This window comes from Periophthalmus magnuspinnatus, chromosome 18, assembly GCF_009829125.3.
Source record: "Periophthalmus magnuspinnatus isolate fPerMag1 chromosome 18, fPerMag1.2.pri, whole genome shotgun sequence".
In the NCBI taxonomy this organism is placed as follows: domain Eukaryota; kingdom Metazoa; phylum Chordata; class Actinopteri; order Gobiiformes; family Gobiidae; genus Periophthalmus; species Periophthalmus magnuspinnatus.
In genome coordinates, this window is record NC_047143.1 from 18,332,036 (window position 1) to 18,351,566 (window position 19,531).

General features: G+C 41.4%; 1 protein-coding gene across 6 annotated transcripts in view; it reads left to right on the plus strand.

Annotated features, from left to right (window-relative positions):
• Nucleotides 1–19,531, plus strand: part of LOC117386160 (ankyrin-2-like) — a 74,568-nt gene that overhangs the window by 36,759 nt on the left and 18,278 nt on the right. For all 6 annotated transcript variants that reach the window (XM_055228991.1, XM_055228990.1, XM_055228992.1 and 3 more), the window contains 8 exons: nucleotides 10,368–10,493; nucleotides 10,560–10,682; nucleotides 11,572–11,593; nucleotides 17,799–17,876; nucleotides 17,946–18,077; nucleotides 18,180–18,326; nucleotides 18,412–18,625; nucleotides 18,748–18,811. In XM_055228991.1, the coding sequence (XP_055084966.1) occupies nucleotides 10,368–10,493; nucleotides 10,560–10,682; nucleotides 11,572–11,593; nucleotides 17,799–17,876; nucleotides 17,946–18,077; nucleotides 18,180–18,326; nucleotides 18,412–18,625; nucleotides 18,748–18,811 (906 nt within the window). The remainder of the gene's footprint in view (nucleotides 1–10,367; nucleotides 10,494–10,559; nucleotides 10,683–11,571; nucleotides 11,594–17,798; nucleotides 17,877–17,945; nucleotides 18,078–18,179; nucleotides 18,327–18,411; nucleotides 18,626–18,747; nucleotides 18,812–19,531) is intronic.

A 19,531-nucleotide genomic window follows, 5' to 3' on the forward strand; every position in this document is an offset into this window, starting at 1 on the left:
GCCCTGTGTGTCCTAGCTCTTGTTGATAACAGCTCTGGGGGAAGGCAGGGAAGGGCGAGGAGGGGGGAGTTTGGGTGAGGGACCAGGTGAATGAGCAGGGGGGAGTTTGGGTGAGGGACCAGGTGAGGGCCGAGGAGGCGGAGCAGGGGGGAGTTTGCGTGAAAGACGAGGGGGGATAGGTGGGTACGGGGAAGAGTTCAGCATAGTTGATGCCAGAACTCTTGATCGCTCTATATTAGGTGTGAGAGGAGCCATCTTAATTCCTGATCTGATGAGACTTTCTAGATGGTCAGGAAGGGCCATAGGTGAAGGTGGGGAGGAAAAGGAGAGTGAGGAGTCCCTAGAGGGAGTGGATGTAGCAAAGGGGACCCAGGGTTGGTCTGTGGGCAGGGGTGATTTGTTCTCTTGGGGAGGTGGTTGTGCAGCTGAATCCTTCGCTGGGGGAGATGGTTGTGCTGCTGGTGGTGACTCCTTCGCTGGGGGAGGTGGTGGTTGTAGTTGTGGTGCTGCTGGTGGTGCTGACACATTGGCTTGGTCTGTGGTTGGTGCAGCAGGAATGCTTCTCTCATTCCTCTTTTCTCTCACTGGCCCAGGACCCTGTCCAGGCCGGTTTCTCAGAGCGTGGAGGAGGTTATCCGTCAACACTCTTACTCCACCTCTGCTCAGGTGTGGGCCATTTCCCTTGAACAGGTCCTCTCGTTTCCAGAAAAGATCAAAGTTCTCAATGTAGTGCAGTCCTCTGGCTGCACATTCGTTGAACAGCCATGTGTTCAGCTGAAGCAGCCGGGTAAATTTGTTCATCTTCCTTCTGTCTATGGTAGGAAGAGGTCCACTGATGAAAGTCTTAACCTCCACTTTATCAAGCTCCTCAAATAATTCAATGAAATGCTTTTTCAAGATTTCAGTTTCATTCATTCTGGTGTCAACTGCACCCACGTGCACAATCAGCTGTTTAGCTCCTTGGTGTGTTGACAAAACTTTTGGGAGGAGTTTTGTAATCTCAGAGACAGTGTGACTGGGGTACGAGCAAGTTTGGATTCCTCTGTGAGTCACATCTCTGATAGCACCGTCTCCTAGCAGCAGCGTATCTCTGACCTTGACGTTTGGCACAGACCGCCTGTCTGCCGCCGCTCTTTTGCCAACTTCATTGCTCTTGTTTTGCGACAAAAATCCATTTTCTGTTTGTATATTAACATCAACATCAGTCTGTGACAGTGGTAAAAATCTGTTTGTAAGTTGTATTTTGGGTGATGTAACTATATTAGCATTGTCTCTTATCACTTGTCGCGTTGGCTTGAAATTCTTGTCTTTACAAAGTTTTGGGAAAGACACCGTATCACTCAGGTTTAAGTTGAAAGTAGCAGATTTTTCACTCTCTTCTCTGAAAGTAACTGTGGGTTGCTTACCACTGGAGGTCACAGGAAGCGTTTGGTGAAGTCCTTTTTCAGATTCTAAAAGAAATATCCGTGCTTGTAGCTCAATAATTTGTTGTTGATAGTTCCGACAGCGTTCGCAGAAAGAATTCCTTTTGTTTCTTCCCGCGGACATGTTGCTGGCTCGTCAAAAATTTTGTTTAAAAAAAAAAAAAAAAAAAAAAGTGAAAATGGTTTAAAAATCTTGGTCTACTTAAGAGAAAATCATAACTAAACAAATCTCCCAGCAATGGAAGAGGTAAAATTATTTAAAAAGCAAAGTAAGGAGGAAGCAGCAGGAGCAAGCAAGGTTTGCGTCTGCACTCTTCAGAAGCAGGAAGTAGTGTAATATAAAAGAAGATCATCTGCATATAGTGAAACCTTCACCTCCAGACCATACCTATGTATGCCTCTGACTTCTGAGTTGGTACAAATAGCGATAGCCAAGGGCTCAATAGCCAAAGCAAAGAGCAGTGGACTAAGAGGACACCCCTGTCTAGTGGAGCGGTGCAGTGAAAAGTATGCAGAACGTGAATGATTGGTCTTAACGGAAGCTATGGGGTTAGAGTAAAGAAGCTTAATCCAGGTTAAAAAATTATGACCCAGACCAAATCTTTTAACCGTGTGAAACAAGTACGACCACTCCACCCGGTCAAAGGCCTTTTCGGCATCCAGGGAAATTAAGGCTTCCTGTGATTTACTCTGGGAAGGGTTGTAAATTATATTGAAAAGTCTCCTTTCCTGCTTCTGAAGAGTGCAGACGCAAACCTTGCTTGCTCCTGCTGCTTCCTCCTTACTTTGCTTTTTAAATAATTTTACCTCTTCCATTGCTGGGAGATTTGTTTAGTTATGATTTTCTCTTAAGTAGACAAAGATTTTTAAACCATTTTCACTTTTTTTTTTTAAACAAAATTTTTGACGAGCCAGCAACATGTCCGCGGGAAGAAACAAAAGGAATTCTTTCTGCGAACGCTGTCGGAACTATCAACAACAAATTATTGAGCTACAAGCACGGATATTTGTTTTAGAATCTGAAAAAGGACTTCACCAAACGCTTCCTGTGACCTCCAGTGGTAAGCAACCCACAGTTACTTTCAGAGAAGAGAGTGAAAAATCTGCTACTTTCAACTTAAACCTGAGTGATACGGTGTCTTTTCCAAAACTTTGTAAAGACAAGAATTTCAAGCCAACGCGACAAGTGATAAGAGACAATGCTAATATAGTTACATCACCCAAAATACAACTTACAAACAGATTTTTACCACTGTCACAGACTGATGTTGATGTTAATATACAAACAGAAAATGGATTTTTGTCGCAAAACAAGAGCAATGAAGTTGGCAAAAGAGCGGCGGCAGACAGGCGGTCTGTGCCAAACGTCAAGGTCAGAGATACGCTGCTGCTAGGAGACGGTGCTATCAGAGATGTGACTCACAGAGGAATCCAAACTTGCTCGTACCCCAGTCACACTGTCTCTGAGATTACAAAACTCCTCCCAAAAGTTTTGTCAACACACCAAGGAGCTAAACAGCTGATTGTGCACGTGGGTGCAGTTGACACCAGAATGAATGAAACTGAAATCTTGAAAAAGCATTTCATTGAATTATTTGAGGAGCTTGATAAAGTGGAGGTTAAGACTTTCATCAGTGGACCTCTTCCTACCATAGACAGAAGGAAGATGAACAAATTTACCCGGCTGCTTCAGCTGAACACATGGCTGTTCAACGAATGTGCAGCCAGAGGACTGCACTACATTGAGAACTTTGATCTTTTCTGGAAACGAGAGGACCTGTTCAAGGGAAATGGCCCGCACCTGAGCAGAGGTGGAGTAAGAGTGTTGACGGATAACCTCCTCCACGCTCTGAGAAACCGGCCTGGACAGGGTCCTGGGCCAGTGAGAGAAAAGAGGAATGAGAGAAGCATTCCTGCTGCACCAACCACAGACCAAGCCAATGTGTCAGCACCACCAGCAGCACCACAACTACAACCACCACCTCCCCCAGCGAAGGAGTCACCACCAGCAGCACAACCATTTCCCCCAGCGAAGGATTCAGCTGCACCACCACCTCCCCAAGAGAACAAGTCACCCCTGCCCACAGACCAACCCTGGGTCCCCTTTGCTACATCCACTCCCTCTAGGGACTCCTCACTCTCCTTTTCCTCCCCACCTTCACCTATGGCCCTTCCCGACCATCTAGAAAGTCTCATCAGATCAGGAATTAAGATGGCTCCTCTCACACCTAATATAGAGCGATCAAGAGTTCTGGCATCAACTATGCTGAACTCTTCCCCGTACCCACCTATCCCCCCTCGTCTTTCACGCAAACTCCCCCCTGCTCCGCCTCCTCGGCCCTCACCTGGTCCCTCACCCAAACTCCCCCCTGCTCATTCACCTGGTCCCTCACCCAAACTCCCCCCTCCTCGCCCTTCCCCCAGAGCTGTTATCAACAAGAGCTAGGACACACAGGGCCTCTGCTGTCTCAGGACATACAGTCATGATAAAGATAATATCATGCTGAGGCCCTGTGATGGAGCTGTATCTACAGTTACACCGCGTAGACTGATTAACAGAAGGACAGTTAGACTGTCCAATCAGAGACATTTAGTTCACATTCCCTGTAAGAAGATAACATCCAGTCCTACTGAAACTAATCTGAAACTTGCTGTGCTCAATGTCAGATCTTTATGTAACAAGTCCTTTTTAATTAATGATTTTATTTCTTCTTTTAGTCTTGACTTTATGTTTTTAACTGAAACATGGCTCGACAAAAACACAGGTAATGCAATTCTAGTGGAATCAACTCCACCCAACTTCAAATTTGAATCTGAAACACGAGTAAACAAAAAAGGTGGAGGTGTGTGCGCATTTTTTAGAGATAGTTTAGTTACTCACAGATTGTCATTTGGAGTGTTTTCATCTTTTGAGTATGTTTCATTCAAAATGGAGCTAAAACAATCCCCCTCCATACTCTACTTAGTCATATACAAACCTCCCCAGCACTGTCTGAGTTTTATTGATGATTTTACTGAGATGCTTTCAGTCATATGCACAGACTTTGATGGTTTAGTCATTACAGGTGATTTTAATGTACATGTGGATAATGTGTTTGACAGGAACGCTAAAGAGCTCAGTTCTGTCCTTGAAACCTTTGGCCTGACTCAGCATGTCAGCGAGCCCACCCACAACAGAGGACACACCTTGGACCTGCTCATTACAAAAGGAGTAAATATTTCAAATGTCAATGTGGTGGATGTTGCTCTGTCTGATCATTTCTGTGTCTTCTTTGACCTGTCTGTTATTCCCAAACCAGCGGCTGGTCCTGCAGTTGTTCGAAGGAGACACATAAATGATAAAACAGGTGCACTGTTCATGGAAATGATACACTTTGAAAATGCCTCATGTTCTGATGTTGATGATTTGTTGAACTCTGTAACTTCGAGTGTTTTGAATGTTCTGGACACCATTGCCCCGATGAAGGTTAAAATGGTTAAAGATAAGCAGAAAGCGCCATGGAGGAATGATGACTCGGTCAGGGCACAGAAAAGGGAGTGCCGGAGGGCCGAGCGGGAATGGCGCAAGTCAAAGCTCCAGGTTCATTATGAAATTTACAGAGAAAAGATGCACATGTACAACCACAGTTTATGTAGAACAAGGCAAAGGTATTTTTCTGACATTATTGGAAGTTGTAGTAACAACTCTCGTATCCTGTTTGCAACGGTAAACAGATTAACAAACCCCCCAGCTCCACTGCCGTTAGAACTAATTTCCACATCTAAGTGCAATGAGTTTGCAGTATTCTTTAATGACAAGGTTCAGGGTATTAAAAATGCCATAAATTCCACAACACAAATAACAACCCAGCACCCACCTAGACACTTAGAGCTGACTCACTTTACACCTGTAACTGATAAAACTGTCCAAGAGATTGTCACCAGTCTGAGTTCATCTACATGCTGCCTCGATGTGCTACCCACTAAATTTTTAAAGTCTGTGCTCAACAGTTTGCTGTCACCACTCACTCACATAGTTAATATGTCACTTCAATCTGGAACATTCCCAAGTGCTTTGAAAACTGCGGTTATCAAGCCTCTCCTAAAGAAGAGCAGTCTTGATGCCACAATATTGAACAATTATCGACCAATCTCAAATCTGCCATTTTTAGGCAAAGTCCTTGAAAAAGTTGTTTACCAACAGCTTATTAACTTCCTTGAAATGAACAACTCCTTTGATGTTTTCCAATCAGGTTTTAGACCCCACCACAGCACTGAGACTGCTCTTATCAAGGTGACAAATGACATCCGCCTGAACACTGATGCAGGCAAAGTCTCAGTCTTGATCCTGTTAGATCTGAGTGCTGCTTTTGACACTGTTGATCATGGGATCCTCTTACAGAGACTGGAGGACTGGGTGGGCATCTCTGGTACGGCACTAAACTGGTTCAAGTCCTATTTAGAAAACAGGGAGTACTTTGTTGAAATTGGAAAATGTATATCAGATAAAATGTCCCTGACCTGTGGGGTGCCCCAGGGTTCAATCCTGGGACCCCTGCTGTTCAATCTCTACATGCTGCCATTAGGCCAGTTAATACGCAGCAATAATGTGTCTTACCACAACTATGCAGATGACACTCAGATCTATGTCTCACTAGCAGCAGGTGAATATGGACCAGTGGATTCACTCTGCCACTGCATCCAACAGATCAGTGTGTGGATGCAAAACAACTTTCTCCAGCTAAACTCAGACAAGACTGAAGTTATCATCTTTGGCCCACAGAAACATAGAGAAAGTGTCAGCAGTCACCTCCAGTCTCTCTCTCTAAAACCTTCAAATCAGGCTAGAAATCTAGGGGTAATAATGGACTCAGACTTGAACTTTAACAGCCACATCAAATCAATAACATCTGCAGCTTTTTACCACCTAAAAAACATTGCAAAAATCAAAGGTATACTGTCAAAGCCAGACTTAGAGAGACTTATCCATGCATTTGTCTCCAGTAGGTTAGACTACTGTAACGGCCTGCTCACTGGCCTCTCCAAACGAGCCTTAACACAGCTGCAGTACATCCAGAATGCTGCTGCTCGGGTCCTGACTAGAACCAGGAAGTATGAGCACATAAGTCCTGTGCTCAGGTCTCTGCACTGGCTTCCTGTAGCTCAAAGAATAGACTTTAAAGCAGCTCTGCTTGTGTATAAGTCTCTCCATGGCCTAAGTCCAAAGTATATCTCCGACATGTTAGTGCCATATGAACCATCTCGCAATTTGAGGACTTCAGGGATCGGCCTCCTGCTAGTGCCCAGAGTCAGGACTAAACATGGGGAATCAACGTTTAAATTTTATGCAGCTAAAACTTGGAACAGTCTTCCTGAAGATGTGAGACAGGCCTCTACTTTGACAATGTTTAAATCCAGACTCAAAACAGTTCTGTTTAGCTGTGCATATGACTGACAGGTTTTTATTCTGCACTCTTCTCTTTTAATGTTGATTTTATGATGATTATTTGTGATTATTTATGTTTGATTTGTGTGATTTTAATGTCTTTCTTATTCTGTAAAGCACTTTGAATTACCTTGTGTACGAATTGTGCTATACAAATAAACTTGCCTTGCCTTGCCTTGCCTTAAATTGGAGAAAGAGTGTCTATTTTGAATAAAACCAGTTTGATCAGGATTAATAATATCAGACAAGGATGTTTCAAGACGCCTAGCTAGAATTTTGGACAAAAGTTTAAAGTCTACATTTAGCAAACTTATAGGGCGATAAGAGGAGCAACAGAGAGGGTCTTTTCCCTTCTTTAGGAGAAGCGAAATGGTGGCTTGATTTAGTGTATGAGGTAACACACCTTGTGCAAAGGACTCATTATACACGTCCAGTAACAATGGGACAAGTTTGTCTTTAAACTTTTTATAAAACTCAGATGGGTACCCATCAGGGCCTGGGCACTTCCCACCTTGAAGGGACTGTATCGCTGAGCCAAGCTCCAGTAAGGTAATGGACTTTCCTAATTTATTAGCAGTGTCCTGATTAACAGTAGGGATATTTAATGGTAAAAAAAAATGGTCAAAGTCTTCATCTGTAGGCGTAGTTTCAGATGCATATAGTGACATATAATATGCTTTGAAAGCTTGGTTGATCTGTGAGGGATCGGCTGTAGTTACACCCTGAGTAGTCCGAATTTTGGAAATTTGGCGAGAAGAAGTCACCTGTCGTATCTGATGTGCCAATAATTTACCGGCCTTATCACCATGTTCAAAAAACTGGGCATTAGATTGAAGCAGGAGTTCAGTAGCTCGATGAGTCATGAGAGAATCAAACTCCGCTTGGAGTAGAAGGCGTTCTTTGTAGATATTTGGGCTAGATGAAATTGCAAATAGCGTATCTAATTGCTTGATTTGTTGTCTCAAGTTATTCAACTTTTCACGTCTCAATTTACTCTCATAATGTATGTAAGAAATAATCTCCCCTCTAATAAAAGCCTTTAGGGATTCCCAGAGAAGGGAAGCAGACACCCCTGGAGTTCTGTTGGTGCTCAAAAAAAAGTCAATCTGCCCAGAGATAAAATTAACAAAGTTGTCATTGGACAATAAACGTACATTAAGCCTCCAAAGTGGCCGTTCAGATAGTGAGGTGCTAAATTTAATGTCCATCAGAAGAGGAGCATGATCAGAAAGAACGAAGGCATCATATCTACACATAGATATAAATGAAAGTAACCGATTATCAACTAAAAATAAATCGATACGCGTAAAGATGATCTGAGCCCCCAGCTGCTGTAGGTGGTGCAGCACTTTACTACGTTTAATGGGATTATTGAGCCCTTTACAGTTAAAACTGGTAAATCGAAGGTCCTTTCCTACTGAAGACAGCATGATATTAAATCAATTAAGTATATAAACATGGGTTATCATAAAGACTTATCCAGACATTTTGTAGACGGAGTGATGTAAAAGAAAGCTGGTTGGAGATGTGGCTATAAAACACACAGAACAACTTAAAAAAACATGAACAAATCGCAGAAGCATTCCCCCAAACGGAGTGCGCGATGCCCAATCCCCCCACATGTCCCATAACCTGTCCCTCAAAGGGCACCGGAGGTAGCTTAAACTGACTCCTCCATCTAGAATGTGACAAGAAATATTACACAAAAAGAAAAAAAAAATGCACCTTGTTCAACATTTAACATAAGCACCATAAAATTAAATAAGTAAAACAAAACAATAAAGTAATTATAAAGAAAAATAAGATTAAATAAAATAATAATAATAATAATAATAAATAAATAAAATAAATAATAAAAATAAAATAGAATAAAATAAAATGATATTCTATAAATATGACCATGTGGTTACCAGTACCAAAGTCAGTAAAAATAAGATCTAATATAGCTGTAACTATACAATAGAAGAGCAAAAAAGGACAAATAATTTCTCATGCTACCAACAATAACAATTTAAAAGTATACTAAAACTACTTTAATAAAAATAATATATAAAACAATAATTAAATAAATAGAATAAACCAATAAATAAATTTTAAAAAATTAAAAATATATATATAATAATAGCAACCAATAATAATAAGGGAAAGATAGAAAAGAAACTTAAAATATAATTAAACCACCACAAAAAACTAAATTATTAATGTGTATATTCACAATAAACCCAATTTGTAAACCAAGAGTAATTAGGTATATGAAAACACAGAAAGGATCTTTTCAAACCCATAGTGCTGCACCTGTCACCCCTTGCAGAAAGAATCAAACCAGACTTTAGATGGTGTCCGGGGCCACCACAGACTTAACTTGACTTTCAACAAAGTCCATAGCAAGTAATGGGTCCTCGAATCGATGAGTTCGTCCACCAGGGAGGGTAACACAGAGCACAGCCGGAAAAAAAGTCCAAACTTAACACCTGGACATGAGTGGAGCTCTTTCTTCACTTTAGCAAAGGCGGACCTTTTCTTTGAGACAGTAGCAGTAAAATCCGGAAAGACGGAGACCCTCTTTCCCTGGTAGAGTAGGGGGGCAGACGCTCCAGCCTTACGTAGAATTTCATTGCGTTGCTGAAACAGGTTGATTCGCGCAATGAAGGGGCGAGGCGGCTCTCCATCCTTCGGCTTAGAGCGACTCGTGCGGTGTGCCCGATCCAAAACGGGTTTGTTATCCAGCCCGAGCAGATCACTTAATAATGTGGCGACAAAATCTGTTGGACGGGTCCCTTCCGCTCCCTCAGGGACCCCCACAATACGTATATTATTCAGTCTCGAGCGTCCCTCTAAATCTTCACACTTCTGCGATAGAAAGTCAACTCGCTCCGCAAGCGATGTCACTGTAGCTTGTAAGCTAGTTAGCTGACTGTCATGATCATTAGCAGATTGCTCAAGGCTTCCAATGATGTCACTCTGCGCACTTATCTTTGATTCCAAAGCCTCAAGAGCAGCCGTAATCTCTTTCTTAACTACCCCAGAAACAACCTGTTCAAACTCTTTGACAATATCCGCACGCATATTCTTCATCATTACCTCCATGCGCGATAGCAGACGCTCGTTAGCGTCACGCTCAGAGTCGGCTTCTGGCTCAGGTGAGAGTGGGGGCTTGGCGCGGCCTGTTCTCGTAGTTTCGGTTTTTCCCCGGGTTTCCATAATTCTGCAAAAAACCTTCAGCTGACTGAACACGGGTTGATTGTGGATGGTAATTGCAAATAACGGTGGTTATTAGAAGATAATAAGGTGCAAAATATAATCGAAATGTCACATTCCCGCGGAGCTACTGCGGACATGTCCTACATGGTCGGCGCTCGCTCCACTCCTCCTCGGAAATGCAGACTTTCCAGAATTTTAGTCTTGATCTCCTTCTAAATCCATAAATAAAATTATGGTTATTTCATAAACTATTTTATCTACTGGAACTGTAAGCATATGCCTTTCAAATACTATAACTGTGCACCCCTTTTTCACAGGTTCTGGAGGGTAAACCTATCTATGCAGAGTGCTTCGGCAACCTTGTCCCTCTCACCAAAAGTGGCCAGCATCATCTTTTCAGCTTTTTTGCCTTTAAGGAGAACCGACTAGCTCTTTTTATCAAAGTAAGTCAAATATAAATCATGTGTTTGTACTTTATATTTTATTTTTCCTAACTCCAATATTTTCAGATCCGAGACAATACTCAGGAGCCATGTGGACGCCTTTCCTTTTTGAAAGAACCCAGGAATTATAGATCGCTCACCCAAAATGCCATATGTAACCTTAATATCACCCTCCCATCATACTCCAAGGTCAGTGCTCTTATCCTATAGTAACATTTAAGAATTCACGTGTTTGTTACAGTTAACTAAGCATTGTCTAACTGTCTTTGAATCTAATTATAGTTTTTAGTCCATAGACTTGGCTTACTTGGTTTTGATTTGTAAAATGAACATGTGATAGTATGGTTTTATGTTAAATAATATGCTCAAAACCAGGGTATTAAGTCAATGTCTGCTCTCACTTTTAGGGTATTCCATGAGGCAAGCCTAGCTAAAAAATTGTCGCCTTAGATGACATCAAAATACAATTCTTTCAATTACAATTTACTTAAATGATGTATTGCATCCAACAAGAAATAGAGTGGTATCTATTATCCAATAAACACTCAAAAAATAAAATGTTGACCTTATGTAAATGTCATGTTTTTCATTTAACTATTTTATGTTGATACAAATCAAATAATTTAGATTTTAAGATTATTCAATGTATTGGTTAATTTAACATAAAAATGTAAATTGAAAAAAGTAACATAATAGATTAAAATAGGGTCAACATTTAAATAACCCTAGCTTAAACCCTAGTTTTGTTACTGTTCCATGGAATGCCCTCTTGCTATCACTGCTTTTCTTAATCACCTAATATTGCTTGTTATTTTATCTGTGCATTTTTGCTTCTTGCGTCAAAAGGATTCTGACTCTGACCAAGACGAAGAGGTAAACTTTGCCCCCGCTTCCCATCACAAATGCTAAAATAAGTGCTTTAGCCATAACATTAGATACAAACATAAGAATTGCCTTTGCTTTCAATCATCTGTGTTCATTGTATAGCAATTAAACCTATAGATGGTGATATAATGCTTGTTGTATTGAATAATAATCACCTAATGTATTGTTTTCTTTTTTGTTTTGTTTTTTACAGAATGGCAGAACGCAGGAGAAATGTAAGACACCAAATCTTCTACAATTTTCATATTATAATTATCTCACTCTGTACTAATATTTAATGCATGTAATTGCTAAATCTAGATAACAATAAAATAACAGTAATAGTAGTAGTAATAATCTATTAATATTGTGAAATAGTAAGTCCAGTGTATACACACATTCATCTCTCCAAAGCCTATTAAGTTTCCTAGTTTGTCTTTGTCACAGATGGCATAGACCTGCTTCTTCCCCACTCCACTTTATTTTATCATTTGAATTTTTGTTCTTTTTGCTCTGCATTTTGCTCTCCAAATACTCAACATTCTACTGTTCACAAATTGAGATGGGAAATTTGGAGAAAGAGTTAAACGCTCCCATCTACGTATGTACTATTAACATAACACAAATCATTCATATTATGGTGATTATAAAATACTGTGTTTTCCATAGAAAGCTAGCAAATACATTAAAGTCTGTGAACATACCTTTCTTATTATAAACAGAAGAAGACAAAATCCCCAAGCCTTTTTTCCTGTAGTTACGTAACAAGTATTATTAGTATCTTGTATAATGGTAAAGCAAAAATGCAGCTAGCTAATCACCTTGCATTTTGTTTTGTTACACTACTTCCTTTGGTATTTACACTTAATCACTCATATTTCCCTGACCTCTCCATCTCCGCCTTCCTTTGCTTTGCATGGAAATAACTTGCCTAACCGATGGATGTGTGCTTGATTGTCTCATTGTGTGAAAAATAGAATTAACAAGTAGTTTTGGGTTTTTGTTTTTTTTTTTACATTATGTTTGTCTTTTTCAATATTTTGTCCCTCGCTGGCTTTCTTTGCATAGTGTTTTTGTAATTATTTAGACATTTGTCATTTGTTTGAGCAATCTTGAGATTTTGTTGTCTCATTTCATTATTTTATGTGGTGTTATTTGGTTTATTTAGTTTGGTTTGTAGAGTAGGTGTGATTGTGTTGTGTAAAAGCAAGTTATTTCCGTCATCCTTTCCCATTGATTTGATTTAAATATTGCTTTTGCTTTACCACAGACACAATAAAGTACATGAGACCTTGATGCCTGGATGTTAGGATCCTTGTGACTGTTGTCCTATGAATCCCTTGTGCTCCGATCTTATCCTGACCCACTTCTCCTTTGTCTGTCCTTTCATTTGAATTTTTGATTTTCTTTACTCCTTACTTGTCCGTCTTCCTTATGAAAGATGAAGAGACAGTGCTGAAATCAGAGCTGATGCGAGAGCCAGACCTTCTATCCGACGTGTCAGAGATGAAACAAGATTTGATCAAAATGACTGCCATCTTGACAGCAGATTCCACTGGAAAGTCCCCTTCCCTAAGGCCATGTGGTCTAGAAAAAGGCGCTGAGGAGGTTTCTGGAGAGCCCTTAGACATTATGGAGAAAGACCTGGAGAGGGTCAAGGAGGACCTTGAGAAAGTCAGTGAAATCCTTAGGAGTGGAACATATGAAGGCGATGCAACTGAGGCAGGGGCAGGCAAAGTCACTCGAACAAGCGAGGAGTGGGTTCTTCTGTCTGACAGTGAGATAGCAGAGGCTAAAAAGATGGCAGCTCTAGACATACAGGAACCAGTTTTACGTGAGAGTAGAGCCAACAGAGGAGCTCTAAGGCCCAAAGCCATAAAGGACTGTGGTGACCTTAAGGAATACCTTCTTGACGCACCAGTCAGCTCCAAAGTGAAAGCTAAACGAGAATCAGCTTCACAGGAAAAATTCACTGATGTTGTGTTACACAAAAGTACACCAACGAAAGTGCAAGACGCCAATAAGTCTGCTGATATAAAAAAGCCACTGCGAAAGAAGGGCAAAGAGGATGGCACAGATCAATTAAGTGTGCCTATAGCCCCCAGTCAAACATCTCCTGTCTCTCCTGTGGTGGAAGAAACACCCATTGGCTCAATCAAAGACAAAGTGAAAGCCTTACAGCAAAAGGTTGAGGCAGAACAAAAAAGCAAAAAGACTGCTGGGGTCAAGACTCAACTACCTGTCAGCAAACCCTCACCAAAAGCCAAAGAAAGCCCTAAAACTAAGCGGGGCCCACCTAAATCTCCTAAAGCTGAAGATGAAAAAGTAGAGGAGACCATGTCGGTGAAGGAGCTAATGCAAGCATTCCAGACGGGCCAGGACCCTTCCAAGAGAAAGTCTGGGCTTTTTGAGGTCAAAACCAATTCATCATCAAAATTAGAGAAAACCGCAAAATCCGAAATTACACAGTCCAAAACCACAACCAAAACAATAACCTCACATACCACTCAAGAAAAAGAACTGTCTTTGGATTCAAAACCTCCTAAGAAAGAGACTGTACAGGCTGATAAAGAGAGGCAAAGTGCCCATTCAGAGCAGGTAGGAACTGTAGACTTTGGAAGTGGTGACAGCTCTGACAGCCTCAAACATGAGGGTGCTGCTGAATCACTTACAAGTGCCAGTTCTGCAGACGGGACTCCTCACCTCAGTTCAGAGGAGAGCTGCAAACACGAGGGTCTGGCCTCTCCAGGCACCAGTCCTGAGAGTATCTGTACCACCTCTGTATCTACAACAAAGAAAAACGAACCTAAAGACACAGAGAAATCTGGAGACTCTGGTCTAGGAACCACTGCTGACCAGTTGTCTGCTGAGCTGACCCTACCTGTGTCGTCAAGCGAGGCTGCAGATGATCACACAACAAGTGAGTCCATATCTGTTATGAAGAGCCAATCAAAGCCAAGTAAACCTCACAAGCTCACAAAACGAATATCAGAGACGGTAGAATCATTTCTTAGTGATGACGAGAGTCCAGATCGCCAGCTAGACATGCCATTTGGTTATACAGTGCCTAGATCCTCCTCTCAGCGCCATGACAGTTTAGAGCTGCCTTTAAAAACCGACTCAGATGTTCTCAGCCCATTAGGCGATGACTCCTATACAATAAGCCACAAAGACTCTCTAGAAGGTAGCCCCCTCATGGAAGAGGCCTCCTCCCATAAGTCCCCTGACTCAATAGAACCTAGTCCCACCAAGGAGTCCCCACCTCATGACTCCTTAGAGAGCAGCCCTGTAGAAAATAAAATTCTCCCACCCTTTTCTCAAACACTAGATCCACCTAGTGCCATTTTTAGACTGCCAGAGCCTTCTAAACCTAAAGAATCCCTCCAAGATGCCTTACCGTGTAGACTGCAAAAGGATCCTAGTGCTGATGATGACAGTTGTGAGCAGACATCCCAGAGGACCAGTTCTGGTAAGAATCTTATCACCCCTGAAATCCCTAGTTATGAAGAGGTAAGTTATGAGGTCACCCCCAACCCCCCCGAGCACACATTACTATCAGCTCAAATCAAAGCTGCTGTCATCCCCGAAGACGGAGAAGAGGACGGCAGCTCAGAAGCTAAGAGAAAGTTCACCCCAGAGGAAGAAATGTTTAAAATGGCAGCCAAAATAAAAACATTTGAGGAAATGGAACAAGAAGCAAAGAACAAAAAGAATGCTAGAAAAGATTTGTATACCACAGCAGAATCTAAAACAGGGGATGGCAGCCATGAAATGTTAGAAACCAAAAGTGAGGAGCTACCACAAAGTGCCTATGGTCTCAACAGACCAACAGACGATGCAGAGTTAGCACTATTTGTTGATCCTACTATTAAAATACAACCTCCCTCTCCTTTCTCAGCAGGTTTGCATGATGGATCCAAGAGCAAAGAAGTCACAAACACAACATCCACCAAATCAGAGGGACCTCAGTCTGTCTCAGATGTCAGTAGAGCAACTACTGACAGCAAAGCCCAGGACAAGAAAGACTGTGAAAGAACATCAATTGAAATCAAAGACATCACTAGATTAGAACTAAACACATCTACTAAGCCGTCAAGCAATTTAGTTACATCTGATGATAAGAATCAAAGGTGTACAGCTGAGGCACCTAGAACTGAGTCAAAGGGTGTTACTGCTAAAGCTGAACCTAACTCATGGACTTCTGTGTGTGAGGATGATGATGCTTTTGTTGCCCGTGTTCAAGAAGAAGAACAGAAGATATTGAACCTGGTTGTAGATCGTCAATCTGTCCAAGCCACACCTGATAGAACACCTACAGAAGAGAGCACGCCAACCAGTGAGCCTAACCCTTTCCTCTTCCAAGAGGGAAAGCTCTTTGAGATGACTCGCAGTGGGGCAATTGATATGACTAAAAGGAGCTACGAGGAGGAAGGGGGTGGTTTTGCCTTTTTTCAAATTGGTGAGCAACCTTTAGAGGAAGAAGGGCAAAGGTTGGCAGCTGCAGAGGATGATGTTGGCCTCAATCTAACACTAGAGGTTAAGACTGAGGAAGGTGCAAAGACTAAAAAAAGTAGTGATCTTATTTCATCGCTGCCTGAAGGGGACGAAACCACCAGTAAAAATGATATCTCAAAATCTAAAATACCTAAAATGGGGGTATCCGTTTCATCCAAGTCAAAGAAAGATCAAATATCTGATTTAGAGACCAAAACAGACAAGCATTTAAGTGAAACATCTTTAGAATTAGATAATAGCTCATCTGGTCAAATGATAGCAAATGTACAGACCGCTGAAACTACTGTTACTAGATCTGTTTACTCAGAGCAGGGACAAGAATCCTCAGATTCCTCTCCAGAAGAGCAGCAGGCTGCAGTAGAAAGTACCAAAACCTCAGCCAAATCAAAAGAAGGAAACACTTTAAGTGTTAAAAAGACTCCTGTAAAATCACAGGTTAAGTCTGCCTCACAAATTCGGGCTAAAACCACTACCCCATCCTCCTCAGCTGGTAAAAAAGAAGCCCTATCATCAGAGTCCAAATCTAGAATTCCTATCAAAGCAAATAGTCAAAAGGCGGACCCCCCTGCAAAACGCACAGAAACTGGGCAGGACAAAAAGCTCAAGGTTCCTGTAAAGAAGGATTCAAGAAGGAAATCTGAGACAGATGCCGGTCCCTCTGTAGAGCTGAAAACAAAGACCTCTCCGAAAGCCAAGAGCTTCTGTGAAGGAGACTCTACCAAGCCATGTCCTAAAAAAGAACAGGGTCGTCCTGTAAGTGTTGAGTCAGCCAAGTCCAAAGGTTTCCAATCTAAACTGCCGGTCAGAGGCAGAAGTGGCCAGTCATCACATTCTACGACACCAAGTACAGACAAACATACGGCTGGCAAACAATCTCTTGAATTCTTTGAAGAAATAAGTGATGAAGCCGCAAAAGTTGTGGAGAGGTTGGCACAGGCTCAAACAGAAAAGGAACTAGAGGCAGCTGCACCCAACTCAGATGATGAGAGTAGTCTCATCGAAGCATCTGTCCTAGAGAGGGAAGCCTTCACTGAGATGCAGTTCCCTCCCTCAGGAGCCGTCTTTCCTATTAGACCTCTTTGGGATGACCCTGTTGAGACACAGATGCAGCGAATCCCAGATGATAAAGTCTCAAGTCAAGGTATCCCCCCTGTTTAAGGGGCTATTCTCTCTCTTGTGCCATTAGATTACTTTAGCTGTAAAGGTGCTGCCTCTCTGTCTCTTGTAGTTGATTCCCATTGTAGTTGAAGAATCCTTGTGGCTGTCCATTCAGCTGTGTTTGTATTTATGTCTTTTTCCTTGTGTGCTAAAATCTCAAGATTGACTTAAAGGCTTATAGTAATTGGGTTTATCTGTTTAATATATACTATATACTGTAGTATAACATTGCCAGTAGTCTTAGACATTTCTTCACTACTTAAACAATGCACTCAGTTGTTTAACCTTTGGGGCATCTCAGAAATGTGCTTACACTTAAAACTTTGGATCCCATTTGGCAATCCAATAAAACATGAAAAATTCTACTAATGTGTTATAGTATACTCATACTGCTACCAATATATGTATCTGAAAAGTTTGCTTTCTTAAAATCTGGAGCTGGTTGAAAGAATTCAAAAAGAATTTTAATTCAAGAATTTAAAAAATAAATTTTAAAAGTCTATCTTTTCAAAAGGTTAATTTTAGTGGTTTGAGTATTATTTCTTGGAATTTGGATTCCAAAGTAGAAAAAGGCCTACACTGCTTCCTAAAGAAGGAGTTCTAGTACCTTTTCCTAGTTTAGCTCAATCTCATATGAATAGAATTGCACAAAGTACACATTTAGGCCCCACGATGCTCTAAGGGTTAAGAAAGCCAGTGAAGATCATGTTTCTCTGTGTTAGCTGTAAGAGAGACTGGCATTGATGGCTTATCTGGTGGAATTTGCAGTAGATCCACAGGATGAAGCTGAGAGACAAGAGCAGCGGCTGGCCCTAATCGCTGATCATTTGGGCTTTAGTTGGACAGGTGGGAAATATTGTGACACTTATTTAAATTACTATATGTTTTATATATTTTAACATCATGTTTGTACAGAGTTGGCACGTGAACTCAACTTCAGTGAAGATAGGATAAACCTAATCAGGGCGGAATACCCAAACTCACTTCAAGATCAAAGCCATGCCCTTTTGAGGTTCTGGGCAGAGCAGGAAGGAAGCCAAACACCAGGTAAACCTAAGTAGAGGAGACCATGTCGGTGAAGGATTTTTAAGCATTGGAGATTTACTAAGAGTTGTTGATAAGCTTTTAATGAAATCTTATTTAATACAGAAACTACATTAATCAAAAGACTTACTTCAATTAACCGTATGGACATAGTACATCTCATCGAAACCAAAATCATGAAATCCACTCGGGATGAGACATCACACACCTACGCAGAAATAGAACAAACCATAGCCCTAGATCACAGTGAAGGTAAATCATACTTTAAAAATATAAATCATTTAACACAAACCACTTTCATAACTATCCTTTTGCCCACCCAATTTATGATTCTTAGGTTTCTCTGCTCTTCATGAAGATATTGATAGTCCAAGGCCAGGTCGCCGTACAGATACAACTTGTAAAAGTCCACAGACGGGACAGGCTGTACCTGTGGTGTCCTCAGAGGACCTGTCCTCCAGCTGGTCATCACTACCAGAGACACCGGGGCGATCAGAAACAAACCTTATTAGAAATGTGCAGAAAGGACGAATACAAAAGGAGATGGAAATGTGAGCACTTTTGCATAAATACCCATATGCTTGATTTTGATGTATGTTTAGAAGACTGTAAATAGACTGTAAACCATAGAATTTAGCTTTTTATTACTTACTATTTATTTTTATTACTACAGATCACCACAAGGAATATATGAGGAAGTGGCAAACCCATCTCTACACACAGGGAGTTTGAAACAAGTAAGTCCTTTCTTCACAGTTTACCGAACATCCCCCTACAACCTCCGATCCCTTGTCATTGACCCTGTGTATAAAGGCGGGCCCAAGCTTTGTGCCCAGGTTGCTTCATCTCCAGACATCACCACTGATTCAAGTGAAATTGAAGGGGCTGAGGGATATGAAGGAGTGGAGGGGGAAGAAGATTGGAGTCTTGAATGTTTGCGAACCAGCAGCACAGAAAAGAATCCGCAGAATTTGTCAATAACTTGGAGAGAGTCTGCCAACATCTCACGCACTGGTGTTTGTGAAAGTCGACCACTGTCACTAACTGACTTTGGAGATACTTTGACTGAATGTGAAGAAGTGGAACAAGACTTCAGAAAACTGTCTATGGAGCTCACTGAAAGTTGCGAGGCTACAAAAAGTACATCCAGTAAAGAAACTGGATGTAGTGAGATCGCCTCCAGTCCTTTAACTACCATGGATCACCCAAATAAGGCAAGGCACATGGAGGAAGTCTCACAACGTCTCTACAAAGTACTGTATGGATTTGATGTGGATCCAAGTGATTCCACCAACACGGCTCTAACTGCTGAACAAACTATTCAGTCTGAGCCAGACACTTTTGTAGAAGACAATGTGGTTAAACTGATGCCTGGGGAAGAAGACATTTGTGGTACTCCTTCTGAAATATGTTCACCTGATACTAAGCAAACTACCTTAAATTTGTTGCCTCTACAC